Source organism: Coregonus lavaretus, assembly GCF_964263955.1.
Source record: "Coregonus lavaretus genome assembly, chromosome: 10".
NCBI classification, from domain to species: domain Eukaryota; kingdom Metazoa; phylum Chordata; class Actinopteri; order Salmoniformes; family Salmonidae; genus Coregonus; species Coregonus lavaretus.
The window spans coordinates 39,897,838-39,913,667 of record NC_139997.1 but is presented as its reverse complement, the minus strand read 5'-3'; the positions used below and the strand labels follow the sequence as shown (position 1 = coordinate 39,913,667).

At 41.8% G+C, this 15,830-nt stretch overlaps 2 protein-coding genes across 2 annotated transcripts in view; one reads left to right on the top strand and one right to left on the bottom strand.

The window, feature by feature from the left end:
• Positions 1-4,400: 4,400 nt before the first annotated feature.
• On the bottom strand, positions 4,401-10,527 carry steep1 (STING1 ER exit protein 1). Its single transcript, XM_084170804.1, has 7 exons — positions 10,270-10,527; positions 9,320-9,437; positions 9,056-9,097; positions 8,008-8,152; positions 7,620-7,709; positions 7,295-7,387; positions 4,401-4,640 (listed from the first exon to the last, which is right to left on the bottom strand). The coding sequence occupies exons 1-7, from the start codon at positions 10,391-10,393 to the stop codon at positions 4,578-4,580; spliced, it is 675 nt and encodes a 224-aa protein (XP_084026930.1). The 5' UTR covers positions 10,394-10,527; the 3' UTR covers positions 4,401-4,577.
• Positions 10,528-12,356: 1,829 nt separating this feature from the next.
• LOC311135977 (relaxin receptor 1-like) overlaps positions 12,357-15,830 on the top strand; it is a gene marked incomplete at both ends in the record, with an annotated part of 43,901 nt that continues 40,427 nt past the window's right edge. Inside the window, one exon of the mRNA XM_084170022.1 lies at positions 12,357-12,429. Within this exon, the coding sequence (XP_084026148.1) occupies positions 12,357-12,429 (73 nt within the window). The remainder of the gene's footprint in view (positions 12,430-15,830) is intronic.

Below are 15,830 nucleotides of genomic sequence, written 5' to 3'. Positions count from 1 at the left end.
TAGTGAGGACCAGCCAACAAGAGCGTACAGGTCACAGTGGTGGGTAGTGTATCGGGCTTTGGAGACAAAACGGATGGCACTGTGATAGACTACATCCAATTTGCTGAGTAGAGTGTTGGAGGCTATTTTGTAAATGACATCGCCGAAGTCAAGGATCGGTAGGATAGTCAGTTTTACGAGGGCATGTTTGGCAGCATGAGTGAAGGAGGCTTTGTTGCGAAATAGGAAGCCGATTCTAGATTTAACTTTGGATTGGATATTCTTAATGTGAGTCTGGAAGTTGAGTTTACAGTCTAACCAGACACCTAGGTATTTGTAGTTGTCCACATACACTAGGTCAGACCCGTCGAGATTGGTGATTCTAGTCGGGTGGGCGGGTGCCAGCAGCGTTCGATTGAAAAGCATGCATTTAGTTTTACTAGTGTTTAAGAGCAGTTGGAGGCTACTGAAGGATTGTTGTATGGCATTGAAGCTCGTTTGGAGGTTTGTTAACACAGTGTCCAATGAAGGGCCAGATGTATACAAAATGGTGTCGTCTGCGTAGAGGTGGATCTGAGAGTCACCAGCAGCAAGAGCGACATCATTGATATACACGGAGAAAAGTGTCGGCCCAAGAATTGAACCCTGTGGCACCCCCATAGAGACTGCCATAGGTCCAGACAACAGGCCCTCCGATTTGACACACTGAACTCTATCTGAGAAGTAGTTGGTGAACCAGGCGAGGCAGTCATTTGAGAAACCAAGGCTATTTAGTCTGCCAATAAGAATGCGGTGGTTGACAGAGTCGAAAGCCTTGGCCAGGTCGATGAAGACGGCTGCACAGTACTGTCTATTATCAATCGCGGTTATAATATCGTTTATGACCTTGAGCGTGGCTGAAGTGCACCCGTGACCAGCTCGGAAACCGGATTGCATAGCGGAGAAGGTACGGTGGTATTTGAAATGGTCGGTGATCTGTTTGTTAACTTGTCTTTCAAATACTTTCGAAAGGCAGGGCAGGATGGATATAGGTCTGTAGCAGTTTGGATCTAGAGTGTCACCCCCTTTGAAGAGGGGGATGACCGCGGCAGCTTTCCAATCTCTGGGGATCTCAGACGTTATGAAAGAGAGGTTGAACAGACTAGTAATAGGGGTAGCGACAATTTCGGCGGCTAGTTTTAGAAAGAAAGGGTCCAGATTGTCTAGCCCAGCTGATTTGTAGGGGTCCAGATTTTGCAGCGCTTTCAAAACATCAGCTGTCTGAATTTGTGTGAAGGAGAAGCGGGGGGGGGCATGGGCAAGTTGCAGCAGAGGGTGCAGAGTTGGTGGCCGGGTTAGTGGTAGCCAGATGGAAAGCATGGCCAGCTGTAGCAAAATGCTTGTTGAAATTCTCGATTATTGTAGATTTATCGGTGGTGATAGTGTTTCCTAGCCTCAGTGCAGTGGGCAGCTGGGAGGAAGTGCTCTTATTCTCCATGGACTTTACAGTGTCCCAAAACTTTTTGGAGTCAGTGCTACAGGATGCAAATTTCTGTTTGAAAAAGTTAGCCTTTGCTTTCCTGACTGCTTGTGTATATTGGTTCCTAACTTCCCTGAAAAGTTGCATATCGCGGGGGCTATTTGATGCTAATGCTGTACGCCACAGGATGTTTTTGTGCTGGTCAAGGGCAGTCAAGTCTGAGGAGAACCAGGGGCTATATCGGTTCTTAGTTCTGTATTTTTTGAATGGGGCATGTTTATTTAAGATTGAGAGGAAATTACTTTTAAGGAACAACCAGGCATCCTCTACTGACGGAATGAGATCTATATCCATCCAGGATACCTGGGCCAGGTCAATTAGGAAGGCATGCTCGCTAAAGTGTTTTAGGGAGCGTTTGACAGTGATGAGGGGTGGTCGTTTGACCGCGGACCCGTTACGGACGCAGGCAATAAGGCAGTGATCGCTGAGATCCTGGTTGAAGACAGCTGAGGTGTATTTAGAGGGTATGTTAGTCAGGATGATATCTATGAGGGTACCCATGTTTACGGATTTAGGGTTGTACCTGGTAGGTTCGTTGATAATTTGCGTGAGGTTGAGGGCATCTAGCTTGGATTGTAGGATGGCTGGGGTATTAAGCATATCCCAATTTAGGTCACCAAGCAGTACAAACTCTGAGGATAAATGGGGGGCAATCAATTCACATATGGTGTCCAGGGCACAGCTGGGGGCTGAGGGGGGTCTGTAGCAAGCGGCAACAGTGAGAGACTTATTTCTGGAAAGGTGGATTTTTAGAAGTAGAAGCTCAAACAGTTTGGGCACAGACCTGGATAGTATGATAGAGCTCTGCAGGCTATCTCTACAGTAGATTGCAACTCCACCCCCTTTGGCAGTTCTATCTAGACGGAAAATGTTATAGTTGGGGATGGAAATTTCAGAATTTTTGGTGGCCTTCCTGAGCCAGGATTCAGACACTGCTAGAACATCAGGGTTGGCAGAGTGTGCTAACGCAGTGAATAACTCAAACTTAGGAAGTAGACTTCTGATATTTATGTGCAAGAAACCAAGACTTTTGCGATTACAGAAGTCATCAAATGATAGCGCCTGGGGAGTAGGAGTGATACTGAGGGCTGCAGGGCCTGGGTTAGCCTCTACATCACCAGAGGAACAGAGGAGGACTAGAATAAGGATACGGCTAAAGGCTTTAAGAACTGGTCTTCTAGTGCGTTGGGTACATAGAATAAAGGGGGCAGATTTCCGGGTGTTATAGAAAAGATTCAGGGCATTATGTACAGACAAGGATATGGAAGGATATGAGTAAAGTGGAGGTAAACCTAAGCGTTGGGTAACAATGAAAGAGATAGCATCGCTGGAGGCATCAATTGAGTCGGTCTCCGCGTGTATAGGGGGAGGGGCAAAGGAGCTATCTAAAGGCAGGTTTAGCTAGGCTGGGGGGTCTACAGTGATATAGTAAAATTAGAAATAACCGAAACAACAATAAACTAACCATGTTTGGGATGAGGCTAAACATAAACAGGATGTAGTACCGTAAAAAGGAACAGTCCAGCAGACATCAGCTGTATAGCTGAGTTATCATAAGGTCCGGTGGTAAACTAGTGAGTAAGAGGCCACGGCTAGCGTGTGCTAGCGGGCCGGGGCTAGCAGATGGATGGAATCTTCGTGGTTAACGTCGTAACCACATCAGACGATTTCGTCGGCAGACCAGTCGTGTAGGATCGGCGGGGCTCCGTGTCAACACTAGGTGGTCCCGTCCGGTTGACAGAGAGGTAGATAGCCGGGAGATGGGCCTAGCTCAGGATGATTAGCCAGACCACAGCGTCTGTTTTGTTGTAGCTAGCTGATAGCGATGAATCCGGAGTTAAAGGTCCAGTGATTCAGTGATTCCGGCGGAAAAACTGATATGTTCTGGGTCGATAACGCGCTGTGCAGACTGGCCGAATATCCGGTGATTAATGTCCAGTGATTAAAATTAATCCCGCAGAAAAAATCCAATGTTCTGGGTGAAATACCGCTAGCTGAGGCTAATAGCAAGTAGCTAGTTAGCTGGCTAGCTAGTTTCAACTGGAGATTCTAGATTCTAGATAAAGGTAAGTCAATAATAGAATCCGTTCCACATTGAGTGAGGCGGGTTGCAGGAAAGTATATTTTGTAGAAGGATGAAAAGTCTGATATGGAAATATGTACGAAAAATACAGAAAAATAGGGTATTTACAGGCTATTTACAGACATACGATAAAAACACAACTGCACTACTACGCCATCTTGGAACAATTTTTTTCTCTGGACATTGCTGTAAGCAGCAGGCATGATAACTGGGGTCTACTGCACAGCATATGTTATCATGCAACTCCTGGAGTCTTTGTGCAGTGAACTGTATATTATTTAAGACCAGAGTCACAGGGTCCTTAACAACATGTGACATTTGATCAATGGAGAAGTATCTAGTGAGCTTTAGTAACCTCAAGGGATTAACAGACATTTGCAGGAGAATCAATGTCAGGAGAGATGATCCAGGTGATATTGCTCACCACAGAGACAGACAGAAATTTGGTTCAGTCAAAAGCAAGCTACTCTACCAGGCAAGGGGCCATCAAATGTTGCAAACAGAGCAGTACCTTCACCTGCAATTTCACTAAGGAGTTTAGTTTATTAGGATCCATATTAGCTACCGCACATGCAGCAGCTACACTTCCTGGGGTCAACATAAAACATACAAATACATGACATGGTACAGAACAGAGTTGTGACAAAATAATACAAATTGGAATTCAGGTCATGCAAGTGTGCATTCCTGTTAAAGCCATAGCAACCACTTTTCCTGCTGTGGTTTCCATATATAGTGCGATACTACTTCAAGCATCTACTTATTTCAAGCAGTCATTTTATTGTCTCAGCTGAATAGACAAATGAAACTCAAAATAACATTACTGTACGTCACTGCTCCACATTTAATTTTAAATCAACATAAGAAAATTGGTACAGTATATAAAACATAGCCAAAATGCTTCATAATACATTTCCAAGGGGCCATAGAGTGCAATTCTCTATGTACATTTGATTTGAAAAGTATGTACAACTGTCCTGCTTCTCTCACATCCCTCTATTTGAACTGGTTATCGATGAGGGTGCCTTTCATCTTGGTTGTCTTTACCTCCAGTTCAGCCTGTTGATAGAAATAAAATTATAAAGGCCCAGGCAGACAACATTCTATTTTTCCTGTGTTTTGTATCATATTGTACAACAGCTGATGAAACTAACACTGTAAAAGTCTGAACAAATTTGACCAGTGTTATTTCCTGATAGTACAATCTACACAGGACCTTCTAAATCAGCAGGTTTTGCATGGGTGGAGATTTGGCTTGCCTGGTGACATCACCAGGCGGTATACATTTTATTATAAACTGGGCGGTTTGAGCCCTGCATGCTGATTGGCTGACAGCCGTGGTATATAAAACGGGTATAACAAAACATTTATTTTTACTGCTCTAATTACGTTGGTAAATCAGTTTATAATAGCAATAAGGCACCTCGGGGGGGGGGGGGGGGGGGGGGGTTGTGGTATATGGCCAATATACCACGGCTAAGGGCTGTATCCAGGCACTGCGCGTTGCGTCGTGCGTAAGAACAGCCCTTAGCCGTGGTATATTGGCCATATACCCCACTCCCCCGGGCCTTATTGCTTAAATAAACCATTAACAAAGAGAGTTCCAAACCTCTGCCAAGCTATTTGTTTCTTTTTGACAATTTTAAAATGGGAAACTATTACAGTAGGGTACTAAAGTGTTAGCCAGAAATGATTTGATGTTGAGATAACAGTTGCATTGGGCCTTTAAAAGGAACATGTAATATTTTAGCCATTATTATGATTTCCTCATGGGTTTTTTTTAAGGACACTGCTTAGAAAAGGTTAGAATGGCTTTATATTGCTTCTTACCTTATCATAATCCAAAAAACATCCATTGCCAGGATGTGAAGAAGTTTGTATTGCTAATGTTATTGCTATTGTTGTCAACTTTGTGAATGAGAACCAATTGTGATACAGGAAGTTGTATACACAACAGCCTGAATGGCTAGTTGGGATTTTTTTTTTAAAGAGCTAATTTGCAGCGTCACGCAGCGTTCTAAACAATATATTTTACTCTTGTGGATTTCTATTCCTTTGCTACTGCTGGTATGTACAGTGCATTCGGAAAGTATTCAGACCCCTTGACTTTTCCACATTTTGTTACGTTACAGCCTTATTCTAAAATGGATTAAATTGTTTTTTTCCCCCCCTCATAAAAACGTAAATATCACATTTACATAAGTATTCAGACCCTTTAATCAGAACTTTGTTGAAGGACGTTTGGCAGCGATTACAGCCTTGAGTCGTCTTGGGTATGACGCTACAAGCTTGGCACACCTGTATTTGGAGAGTTTCTCCCATTCTTCTCTGCAGATCCTCTCAAGCTCTGTCAGGTTGGATGGGGAGCATCGCTGCACAGCTATTTTCAGGTCTCTCCAGAGATGTTCAATCAGGTTCAAGACTGGGCTCTGGCTGGGCCACTCAAGGACATTCAGAGACTTGTTTATGTGCTTAGGGTTGTTGTCCTGTTGGAAGGTGAACCTTCACCCCAGTCTGAGGTCCTGAGCGCTCTGGAGCAGGTTTTCATCAAGGATCTCTCTGCTCCGTTCATCTTTCCCTTGATCCATCCCCACAGCATGATGCTGCCACCACAATGCTTCACTGTAGGGATGGTGCCAGGTTTCTCCAGACGTGACGCTTGGCATTCAGGCCAAAGAGTGCAATATTGGTTTCATCAGACCAGAGAATCATGTTCCTCATGGTCTGAGAGTCCTTTAGGTGCCTTTTGGCAAACTAAGCGGGCTGTCATGTGACTTATACTGAGGAGTGGCTTCCGTCTGGCCACTCTACCATAAAGGCCTGATTAGTGGAGTGCTGCAGAAATGGTTAACCTTCTGGAAGGTTCTCCCATCTCTACAGAGGAACTCTGGAGCTCTGTAAGAGTAACCATCGGGTTCTTGGTCACCTCCCTGACCAAGGCCCTTCTCCCCCGAATGCTCAGGTTGGCCGGGTGGCCAGCTCTATGAAGAGTCATGGTGGTTCTAAGCTTCTTCAATTTAAGAATGATGGAAGCCACTGTGTTCTTTGGGACCTTCAATGCTGCAGACATTTTTTGGTACCCTTCCCCAGATCTGTGCCTCGACACAATCCTGTCTCAGAGCTTTATGGACAATTCCTTTGACCTCATGGCTTGGTTTTTGCTCTGACATGCACTGTCAACTGTGGGACCTTACATAGACAGGTGTGTGCCTTTCCAAATCATGTCCAATCAATTGAATTTACCACAGGTGGACTCCAATCAAGTTGTAGAAACATATCAAGGATGATCAATGGAAACAGGATGCACCTGAGCTTACTTTTTTGAGTCTCATAGCAAAGGGTCTGAATACTTATGTAAATAAGGTATTTCTGCTTTTTACAAACCTGTTTTCACTTTGTCATTATGGGGCATTGTATGTAGATTGATGAGGAAATGTTTTTATTTAATAAATTTTAGAATAAGGCTGCATGGTAACAAAGTGTAGAAAAGTCAAGGGGTCTGAATAGTTTCCGAATGCACGGTGTGTAATTTACATTCGGCACTAGTTGCAGGTTGAAATGTTACTTGCATAACCTTTGAGTGTATGACCAACACAGACTACAGTTGAGTGGGTGTGAACACTGGGTAACTGAGTCAGAAATCCTATTAAGATCACACACTAGGATCAGGATAAAGCTCAAACACTTGACAGGAATGGAATTGGAATCCTCACCAGCTCTTGGAGTCTCTTCTTGCTCATCCCCTTTCTTTCCAACTGCTTCTCAATCACTTTAGCATTCTGGGCATATGAGTCAGCAATTTCTCTCTGAAGAAGATGAAACGGACAATAGTATGTACTGTATAATCATCTCTACTGTTTTTGAGCACATGTTCATCCAGCCAGCAACAATCATTTTGACGTTGGGAGAATGACTTGCATATAATCTTCAGGTTTAAGATTAGGCTTCAGGCTGAAGATTAAATTAAACAATTCAAAATTTGGTCTCCAACACGCACGTGCACACACACAAAGAGAAACACCATAAATGCAAACCTACCGCCTCAATTTCCTCTTCCTCTTCATCAACGGTAGACACGGTGACAGAGCTGAATTTCCCCATGTCTTTGGTCCTTTTTGTCATCATTACCTGGTATAAGGATTAATAAAAAACGCTAAATTCAAAGAAAGGAACATTTCTCTCTGATTTTTCCTCATTTAAGTTATAGCTGTTGGGCTATCAATGAAGCGTGGGAACATAAATGGGATTTCATGTCCTGTCTTTGTCTGCTCAGAAATACTGACTGGCAGCACAATGGACAGATTTAACACACTAAGCTTTTACACTTTTCGGACCAATCATGTAATAAAAAAGCAATTACTATGTAATGAATGCAAATTATTAGTTTAACTACAAAACTAAAAATCTGAGGAAACGTGTCACATACCCTGACTTTTTTAGGAGCCTCTGGCTTTTGACTGTAGACACTGGTGTTCCCAATCCCAAGTCCAAACTTGACAACAGCTCCATCAACGATGAATGTAACTGGGGTATTCTTCATTTGGTGTTGATAGAAAAGAAGTAGGCCACACCTGTTCAGAAAGACAGAGCAAAAGATGACAGAGGTCAGCCAGTCCATTTTGAAATGTAACATTTGTATTCTTTTCTGTTCACTTGAGTTTACTCTTCCATTTTCTTAAAGTTCTGTGTGTTAGATTTATATTGTGGCTGAGAACAGAGGAGCGGTTCTCAGAGGCTTTGGATGAGGACCAAAGAACAGCAGGAGAGAAGAAATAGGTTACATCAAATCAAAATTTATTTGCCACATGCGCCGAATACAACAGGTGTAGACATTACCGTGAAATGCTTACTTACAGCCCTTAACCAACAATACATTGATTTCTTAATAAAAAAGTAAAATAAAACAACAACAAAAAGAGCAGAAGTAAAATAAAATAACAGTAGGGAGGCTATATACAGGGGGGTACCGGTGCAGAGTCAATGTGCGAGGGCACCGGCTAGTTGAGATAATATGTACATGTGGGTAGAGTTAAAGTGACTATGCATAAATAATGAACAGAGTAGCAGCAGCGTAAAAAGATGGGGTGGGGGTGCAAATAGTCGGGGTAGCCATGATTAGCTGTTCAGGAGTCTTATGACTTGGGGGTAGAAGCTGTTGAGAAGCCTTTTGGACCTAGACTTGGCACTCCGGTACTGCTTGCCGTGCGGTAGCAGAGAGAACAGTCTATGACTAGGGTGGCTGGAGTCTTTGACAATTTTGAGGGCCTTCCTCTGACACCGCCTGGTATAGAGGTCCTGGATGGCAGGACATGTAACTGAACAAGAGTTATAAATAATATTACAGCATATAACAACAATTATATTAGTGACTTTTTGTTCTCAAAGTTGATTAAGAGTAGGCTATTTGGCCTAAAGTTCAACTGTGAGAGTTAAAATCACTCATATTTAAATTATACTGTAAAAATCAAACTTACTTTCCGCATTTCTTGCGATACTGCCTTTCAATTCCCTCTGCCCTGTGATGAAAAAAACAATATCAATCTGCATACGTTTAATATTTTGGGCATTTTTTCAGAAACACATTTACCAACCGAAATTGCATAGGCTAATTCCACAAAGCAATTTCTCAACACATTTGAGATCAAACTGATGAATTATGATACAGATGGATGGTGTGGAAGGCTCATCAGCATGATATCTAGATAGTAGACCGAGACAAGTGGTGAACTTTTCAGTACCTTTTTATGTAAACATTCTCATCATCTTCTACATTACAGAACTTATGTGCATGTTTGGCAGCATCTATTACTCTTGCTTTGTCTCGTGGCCGCATGGGTAGTTTCTCCAGTTGACAGTCTGTAAAAACAAGGGAAAATAACATTTACTTCATTTAGCAGACGCTCTTATCCAGAGCGACTTACAGTTAGTGAGTGCATAAATGTTTACCCCCATACTGGCCCCCCGTGGGAAACGAACCCACAACCCTGGCGTTGCAAGCGCCATGCTCTACCAACTGAGCTACATGATGTCAGTTTCGTGTCCTAATACAATATTTGACAAGTATGCAAAAACGGACGGCATTTTCTCTATGGTAGCTCAAGATTGTGAATCCATAAACTGAACTATGTTAAACCAAGACAATATAAAAAGGCTGAAACAGAACACATCTTTCTCCACCTCCATGTTATAGCTGAGCAGTAGGCATCCAAAATAACCCGACACCTTGTCTGCTTACTCAATACTCACGGGAAATAACATTTCACCCTGTAAACAGCGTGTGATACTGATGGTTTAAGATCAACGAAAATAGATACACTAAAGCTGTGGTGTGATGAAATATTTGAAAGCTTTCTCCTGTCTAGATTATTGACTGTGAAAAACCTCAAATGTAATTTCTCTGCCTCTTATCAGCCTGTGTGACACAATGGCCGGGGTAGCTACTGTTGGCTAGAGCTAAGTTAACATTTGTGGTGGTTGCAGCAAAGTTAGCTAGCTAGCTACCTACCTACCTAGGGCCACGCTTACCCGGAAAACTAGCTAGCTCTCTCTGCCATGTTATTCTTGATTAACTAGCTAGGTATAGATCAAACACATACCTTTATATACACCCTTTGAATACTAGAGCTAGTCAACGTTTGCTAACTACCTAGGCTAGCTAGATAACTGTGCTAACTAGTTAGCTACTCACCGAGAACCAACACCATTTGCCCACACAGACAATAATACACATGAAGAGGCTTTTCTCCGTCATCGTATTCCTCTCGATCTCGGGTGTCCGAACAAACAACACTTCGTGAGACGACTTTCGGCATTGTTCCTAAAATTAGCTACTTCAAATTGGCCAAACAGAGTAACAAAAAGTCAATAAACAAGAAACGTTTTGGTTTAGCTAGCTACGTTAGCATCGATTAATGATTACGTAGACATTAGTACGTCATATAAAGGCGTGTATTAAACGTTCCTTTTCCAGCACTCCCAATAGGTGGCGGTGTTGAAGTAAAATAAGAACAGTGAGATATTCATTTTTAAAGTGCTTTGGTACTATTTTCACAAGTATGTTGCACATTTTCACAACTCTTAGTACAAAGCTCCAAACTGGTCACACTTGTAACGCAGCCAGTCTTTCATTCAAAATCTGTCATTCATTTGGATTGTAAACATCTCTCACCACACAACAATTGATTCAAAATATACGTTTATTGTGAAATGTAATGACAGCATTGGTTTAATCAAAACACAACATAATGGTATCTCTTCAATTTAGTCGTTTTAACTACCAGTTAATGAAATAGCAAACAATGCAAGATACGTGTTTCAAATCGCACTTAGAAGTGCTGAAAGTAATATGCTAGTACTGTAAATTACAGTAGATTACACATTTTTCACATTAGGCAATACACTTACATTGCCCAATAAAATTGACAGTAAATCTACAATTTCCATAATATCTATCCAATGTGTAATCAAAGGTTTGATCAATGAAAAAAATCCTCTACAATCATTCATGCAAAAAATAAAATAAAAATTTCAGATAGAATTGCAACATAGGTTTACTGTCTGTAATCAAATGTAAGAAAATAAATTAAACAAATTAAATTAATGAAAATAAAACATAACGTTTAGCACGCATTAATTTGCATCAAGCCTGTCTTGAGCATTTGGCCATAAATTCTCATCCACATCACAGTGAATGTCGTCATTGTTCATGCACCGCGGGAAAAACCTTTTGGCATGGCAAATCCAAGCTTGACATTGGTCTGCATTGATGTCGTCGCATGCCTCATCCATGGCCAGGAGGGTGGCACGCTCATGGGGATGGCGATCGTACACCTTTCACCTCCATGCTGAAAGAAATTCCTCAATAGGGTTGAGGAAAGGAGACCCTAAACCTGCCCCCATACTTCTTTCCTCAACCCTATTGAGGTTTTTCTTTCAGCATGGAGGTGGAAGGTGTAGGATGTCAGGTTTCACCATGCAGAGGTGGTTCGGGCATGGTTTGGGGCCCATCCCCGATGCCTGACCCACCTCTGCATGCTGGAACCTGACATTGTCCCACACAATGACATAGGTGACCCCTTCACCTTGACAGGCCTGCTCAATTTCATTGAGAAACACAATGAGGTGTGCAGCGTTGTAGGATCCAAGTAATGGCCTACGTCCTACCACACCATGTTCAGAGATAGCTGCACACATGGAGATGTTTCTCCCACGTTGTCCAGGCACTTTGACGGTTGCCCGTTGGCCGATGAGGTTCCGCCCATGGCCATGAGTTTTGGCCAGGTTGAAGCCCGCTTCATCAATAAAGATATACTTATGATGGTTCACAGCAGCATCAAGCACTATCACCCTCTAAACATATATTTTGGTTAGTTATTCTTATAGTATAGATCTAATAGGATATTGTGAAGTAGCATGTACATCAAATAGTAACAGTAATACAGTATATAGTGCTGTACCTGAACCTGAATGAGTGGATGTTCAGCCAATGCAATGTGTGTGTGTGTGTGTGTGTGTGTTTGAGAGAGAAAGAGTAAGTGAGTGAATGAGTGAGTGAGTAAGAGAGAGAGAGAGAGAGAGAGAGAGAGAGAGAGAGAGAGAGAGAGAGAGAGAGAGAGAGAGAGAGAGAGAGAGAGAGAGAGAGAGAGAGTGTGTGTATGTACTGTATGTGCTCTGCACTGCATGCACTTAACTGCAAGTGGTTATATGTTTGAGAGACCTGACAGTGGAGCCTCAGCCTCGCTTGCGATCACTTGGATCAGGACTACAGCAAAAGAGATGCATCTCGTTACTGCTCCTATAATGCACCATTTATGCATCCTCATTTATATTTCTCTGACAGCCGTCATAGGTAAGTCAGTTCATTTGAGTATCAATAATAGGATAATAACTGTATAGACTGAGATTCAGGCATTGACAGAATCAATGAATACCCAGCTTCTATGAATAATGTGCACTTCATTCTCATTAGTGAAAAGTGAGGAAGTTGAATCAAACTGTTAATGGATGGCACTTAAAGTCTTTACAGCTTATTTGTGATTACATACACAGATGGTTTGAATTGCCTGTGAATGTCTGCTAAATAATATATATGAATTTCCCTCCTGTGTATAATGGTGCCATTGACACACAGTATTACATTATAATTGTTTTGCATTAGTCCATTAAGTATGACATCTCCCTCGAAATAGTGTTTTAAACATTAAGGTCTAGAGTAATTATGATTCTGAATATGAGTAGCATACAATTAATCCTGTATTAACCCATTTGGATAATAATTATATCTGTTACCTATATGGTTTCGGCGGCAGGTAGCTTAGTGGGTAAGAGCGTTGTGCCAGTAACCGAAAGGTCGCTGGTTCTAATCCCTGAGCCGACTAGGTGAAAAATCTGTCGATGTGCCCTTAAGCAAGGCACTTAACCCTAATTGCTCCTGTAAGTCGCTCTGGATAAGAGCGTCTGCTAAATGACTAAAATGTAAATGTAAATGTTTCTCATCACCATCATTATTGTATGAGTACTGAATGTTAGTTTATGCATCAAAACAGTAAAGGTACCATAGAGGGTATAATGCAAAAAAAATGATTAGTATTCTGTTCATCATATATATTATTATTATTATTATTATTATATCTCCCATAGTAGATGACAATCATAACTAGCCTAGTGTATGTTTAAATCCAATTCATTTAACTAAACTCAGAAGCACATTCATTATTAAAAACAAACAGGAAAAAACAATATCTCCTGAGAACGACGGTGTGGATGGAAGGTGATGAGGAAATGTCATCAGTGTGATGCCACACAGCATTCCTGAATACATTAGAATACATTTATCTTCCTGTGTACTCTAGTGGTTCACCCAAGCAGCAGGTGGGTGGGGAGTTTCACAGTGTGAATACAAGCAAACAGCCACTTGTTGCAATGTTTGCTTTTTGTACCAATTCGTTTTCTATATCTGTTTTGTTTGGATTCCCCTAGTTGTGCATTTTGCAGTGATTGTTTGCAGAATGTGAAATAGTGTTAAACATGGAATGACTTGCTGTTTTTTTATTTTAAGAAAGGCACTAATGTAAGATCCACATTTAGTAACTGCACTGAACGGAAGCAATGTATGATTGAAAGAACCACATGTTTATGGAAATTAAACAGTTGAATGAGTTGGGGTGGTATCCCACTGGGCACACCATGTCATTTCAACGTGGATAATTGGGTAATATTTGAGATTACAACCTACAATCAGTGGCCAGTTTGTTAGGTACACGAAAATGGTTCGCTCTCACAGACAGTGAGTCATGTGGCCGTAGCTTGCTATATAAAGCAGGCAGACAGGCATGGAGGCATTCAGTTACTGTTCGATTGAACGTTAGAATGGGCAAAATGAGTGACCTAAGTGACTTTGAGCATGGTATGATCGTCGGTGCCAGGCACGCCAGTTCCAGTTTCTCGGAAACGGCTGGCCTGGGCTTTTCACGCAGACAGCAGCAATCATGTGAGTGAAAACAGCTTGTTGATGAGAGGTCGAAGGAGAATGGCAAGAATCGTGCAAGCTAACAGGCGGGCCCCAAATAGGAAAATAACGGCGCAGTACAACAATGGTGTGCAGAACGGCATCTCGGAACGCACAACTCGTCGGTCCTTGTCACGGATGGGCTATTGCAGCAGACGACCACACCGGGTTCCACTCCTATCAGCTAAAAACAAGAAGAAGCGGCTCCAGTGGGCACGCGATCACCATCACTGGACAATTGAAGAGTGGAAAAACATTGCCTGGTCCAACAAATCCCAGTTCTTGAATCATCATGCTGATGGCAGTGTCAGGATTTGGCATAAGCAGCATGAGTCCATGGCCCCATCCTGCCTGGTGTAAATGGTACATGCTGGTGGCGGTGGTGTAATGGTGTAGGGAATGTTTTAATAATAAATAATAATAATATGCCATTTAGCAGACGCTTTTATCCAAAGCGACTTACAGTCATGCGTGCATACATTTTTTTGTGTATGGGTGGTCCCGGGGATCGAACCCACTACCTTGGCGTTACAAGCGCCGTGCTCTACCAGCTGAGCTACAGAGGACCTCAGTTTTCCTGGCACACGTTATGTCCCTTGATACCAATTGAGCAACGTTTCCATGCCCTGAACAATTCAGGCTGTTCTGGAGGCAAAGGGGGGTCCGACCCGGTACTGGATGGGTGTACCTAATAAACCGGCCACTGAGTGTATAATTCATTCACTTAAAAAGACAGCCAAAGTTAGTTGAATTTTCAATGTGTTATCATTATGCTTTCAACCATCTAAAAGCCCAACCAAATTCCAATGGAAAAACAATGTCTGATATGTTGCTTATTTATACAACAGATTAATGTGTTATCACTGTGCTTCATCTAATAGCAGAACCAAATGACCTGGATTGCAGTTGAGATTACGTTAAACGTACATGGTGCAAGTGATCAATGCCATTCGAGATTCTGCTCAGATTATTACAGCAATTGTGAAGATCTCCCCAGTCCTGCGATGACCTATGCATGCTATCTTGAACATGCACACTTCATAAGATTACATAAGAAGAAATGTATAGTTACCGTAACCTCAAAATGTGGACCTGGATGTGGTACTCATTTTATGGTTGAATGTTACATTAGTTTAAAAGCCTTAACTTTAGGCTATATACTGTATTACAAAAGTAATATTGAATTGCATTTGATTGATAATGTAGCCAAATATCCACATTTGAAGGAGATTTAACTTCTGCTTGGATAGTTCCATTTCTGCCACTGACTTAGTCTGGCTTTAATTCCACTTTGTCTACAAATTAATAATGTATATTTTGGATTCACATCTCCATCTCAAACAAAAATCTAAGTTAAATAATAGGACAAAATCAAATCCAATTGTAAATGTTTGATTTCATTTAGGCCTAAATCCAACATATCAATTATTAATTCAGTCAGTGGCACAGATGGAACTATCCAAGCATTAGATACATCTCCTTCAAATGTTGGTATTTGGTTGCATTGACAACTAAACACAATTCAATATTTAAGCGATAATGCCAGAGAAGCCGGTGTTTGGAGGATATATTGGCACGGGTGTTATTTCGTCGAGGGCCGGCAAACTGTGCCAATATATCCTCCAAACACCGGCTTCGAGGGCATTATCACTTTTATACAACGGATTACCATATTCAAATAATGATTTACATATTTTCATTAAATACTTTATTTTTATTAATTTATTCATACTATTTCATCC

Bases quoted from the DNA above. Each gene is read 5' to 3' on its own strand.
- steep1 (XM_084170804.1), bottom strand. From the start codon at position 10,393: ATGCCGAAAGTCGTCTCACGAAGTGTTGTTTGTTCGGACACCCGAGAT. The intron at 9,438-10,269 runs GTGAGTAGCTAA...TTGTTTTTACAG, and splicing joins GCAAATGGTGTTGGTTCTCG to ACTGTCAACTGGAGAAACTA. The intron at 9,098-9,319 runs GTACTGAAAAGT...TTTTCATCACAG, and splicing joins GAGAATGTTTACATAAAAAG to GGCAGAGGGAATTGAAAGGC.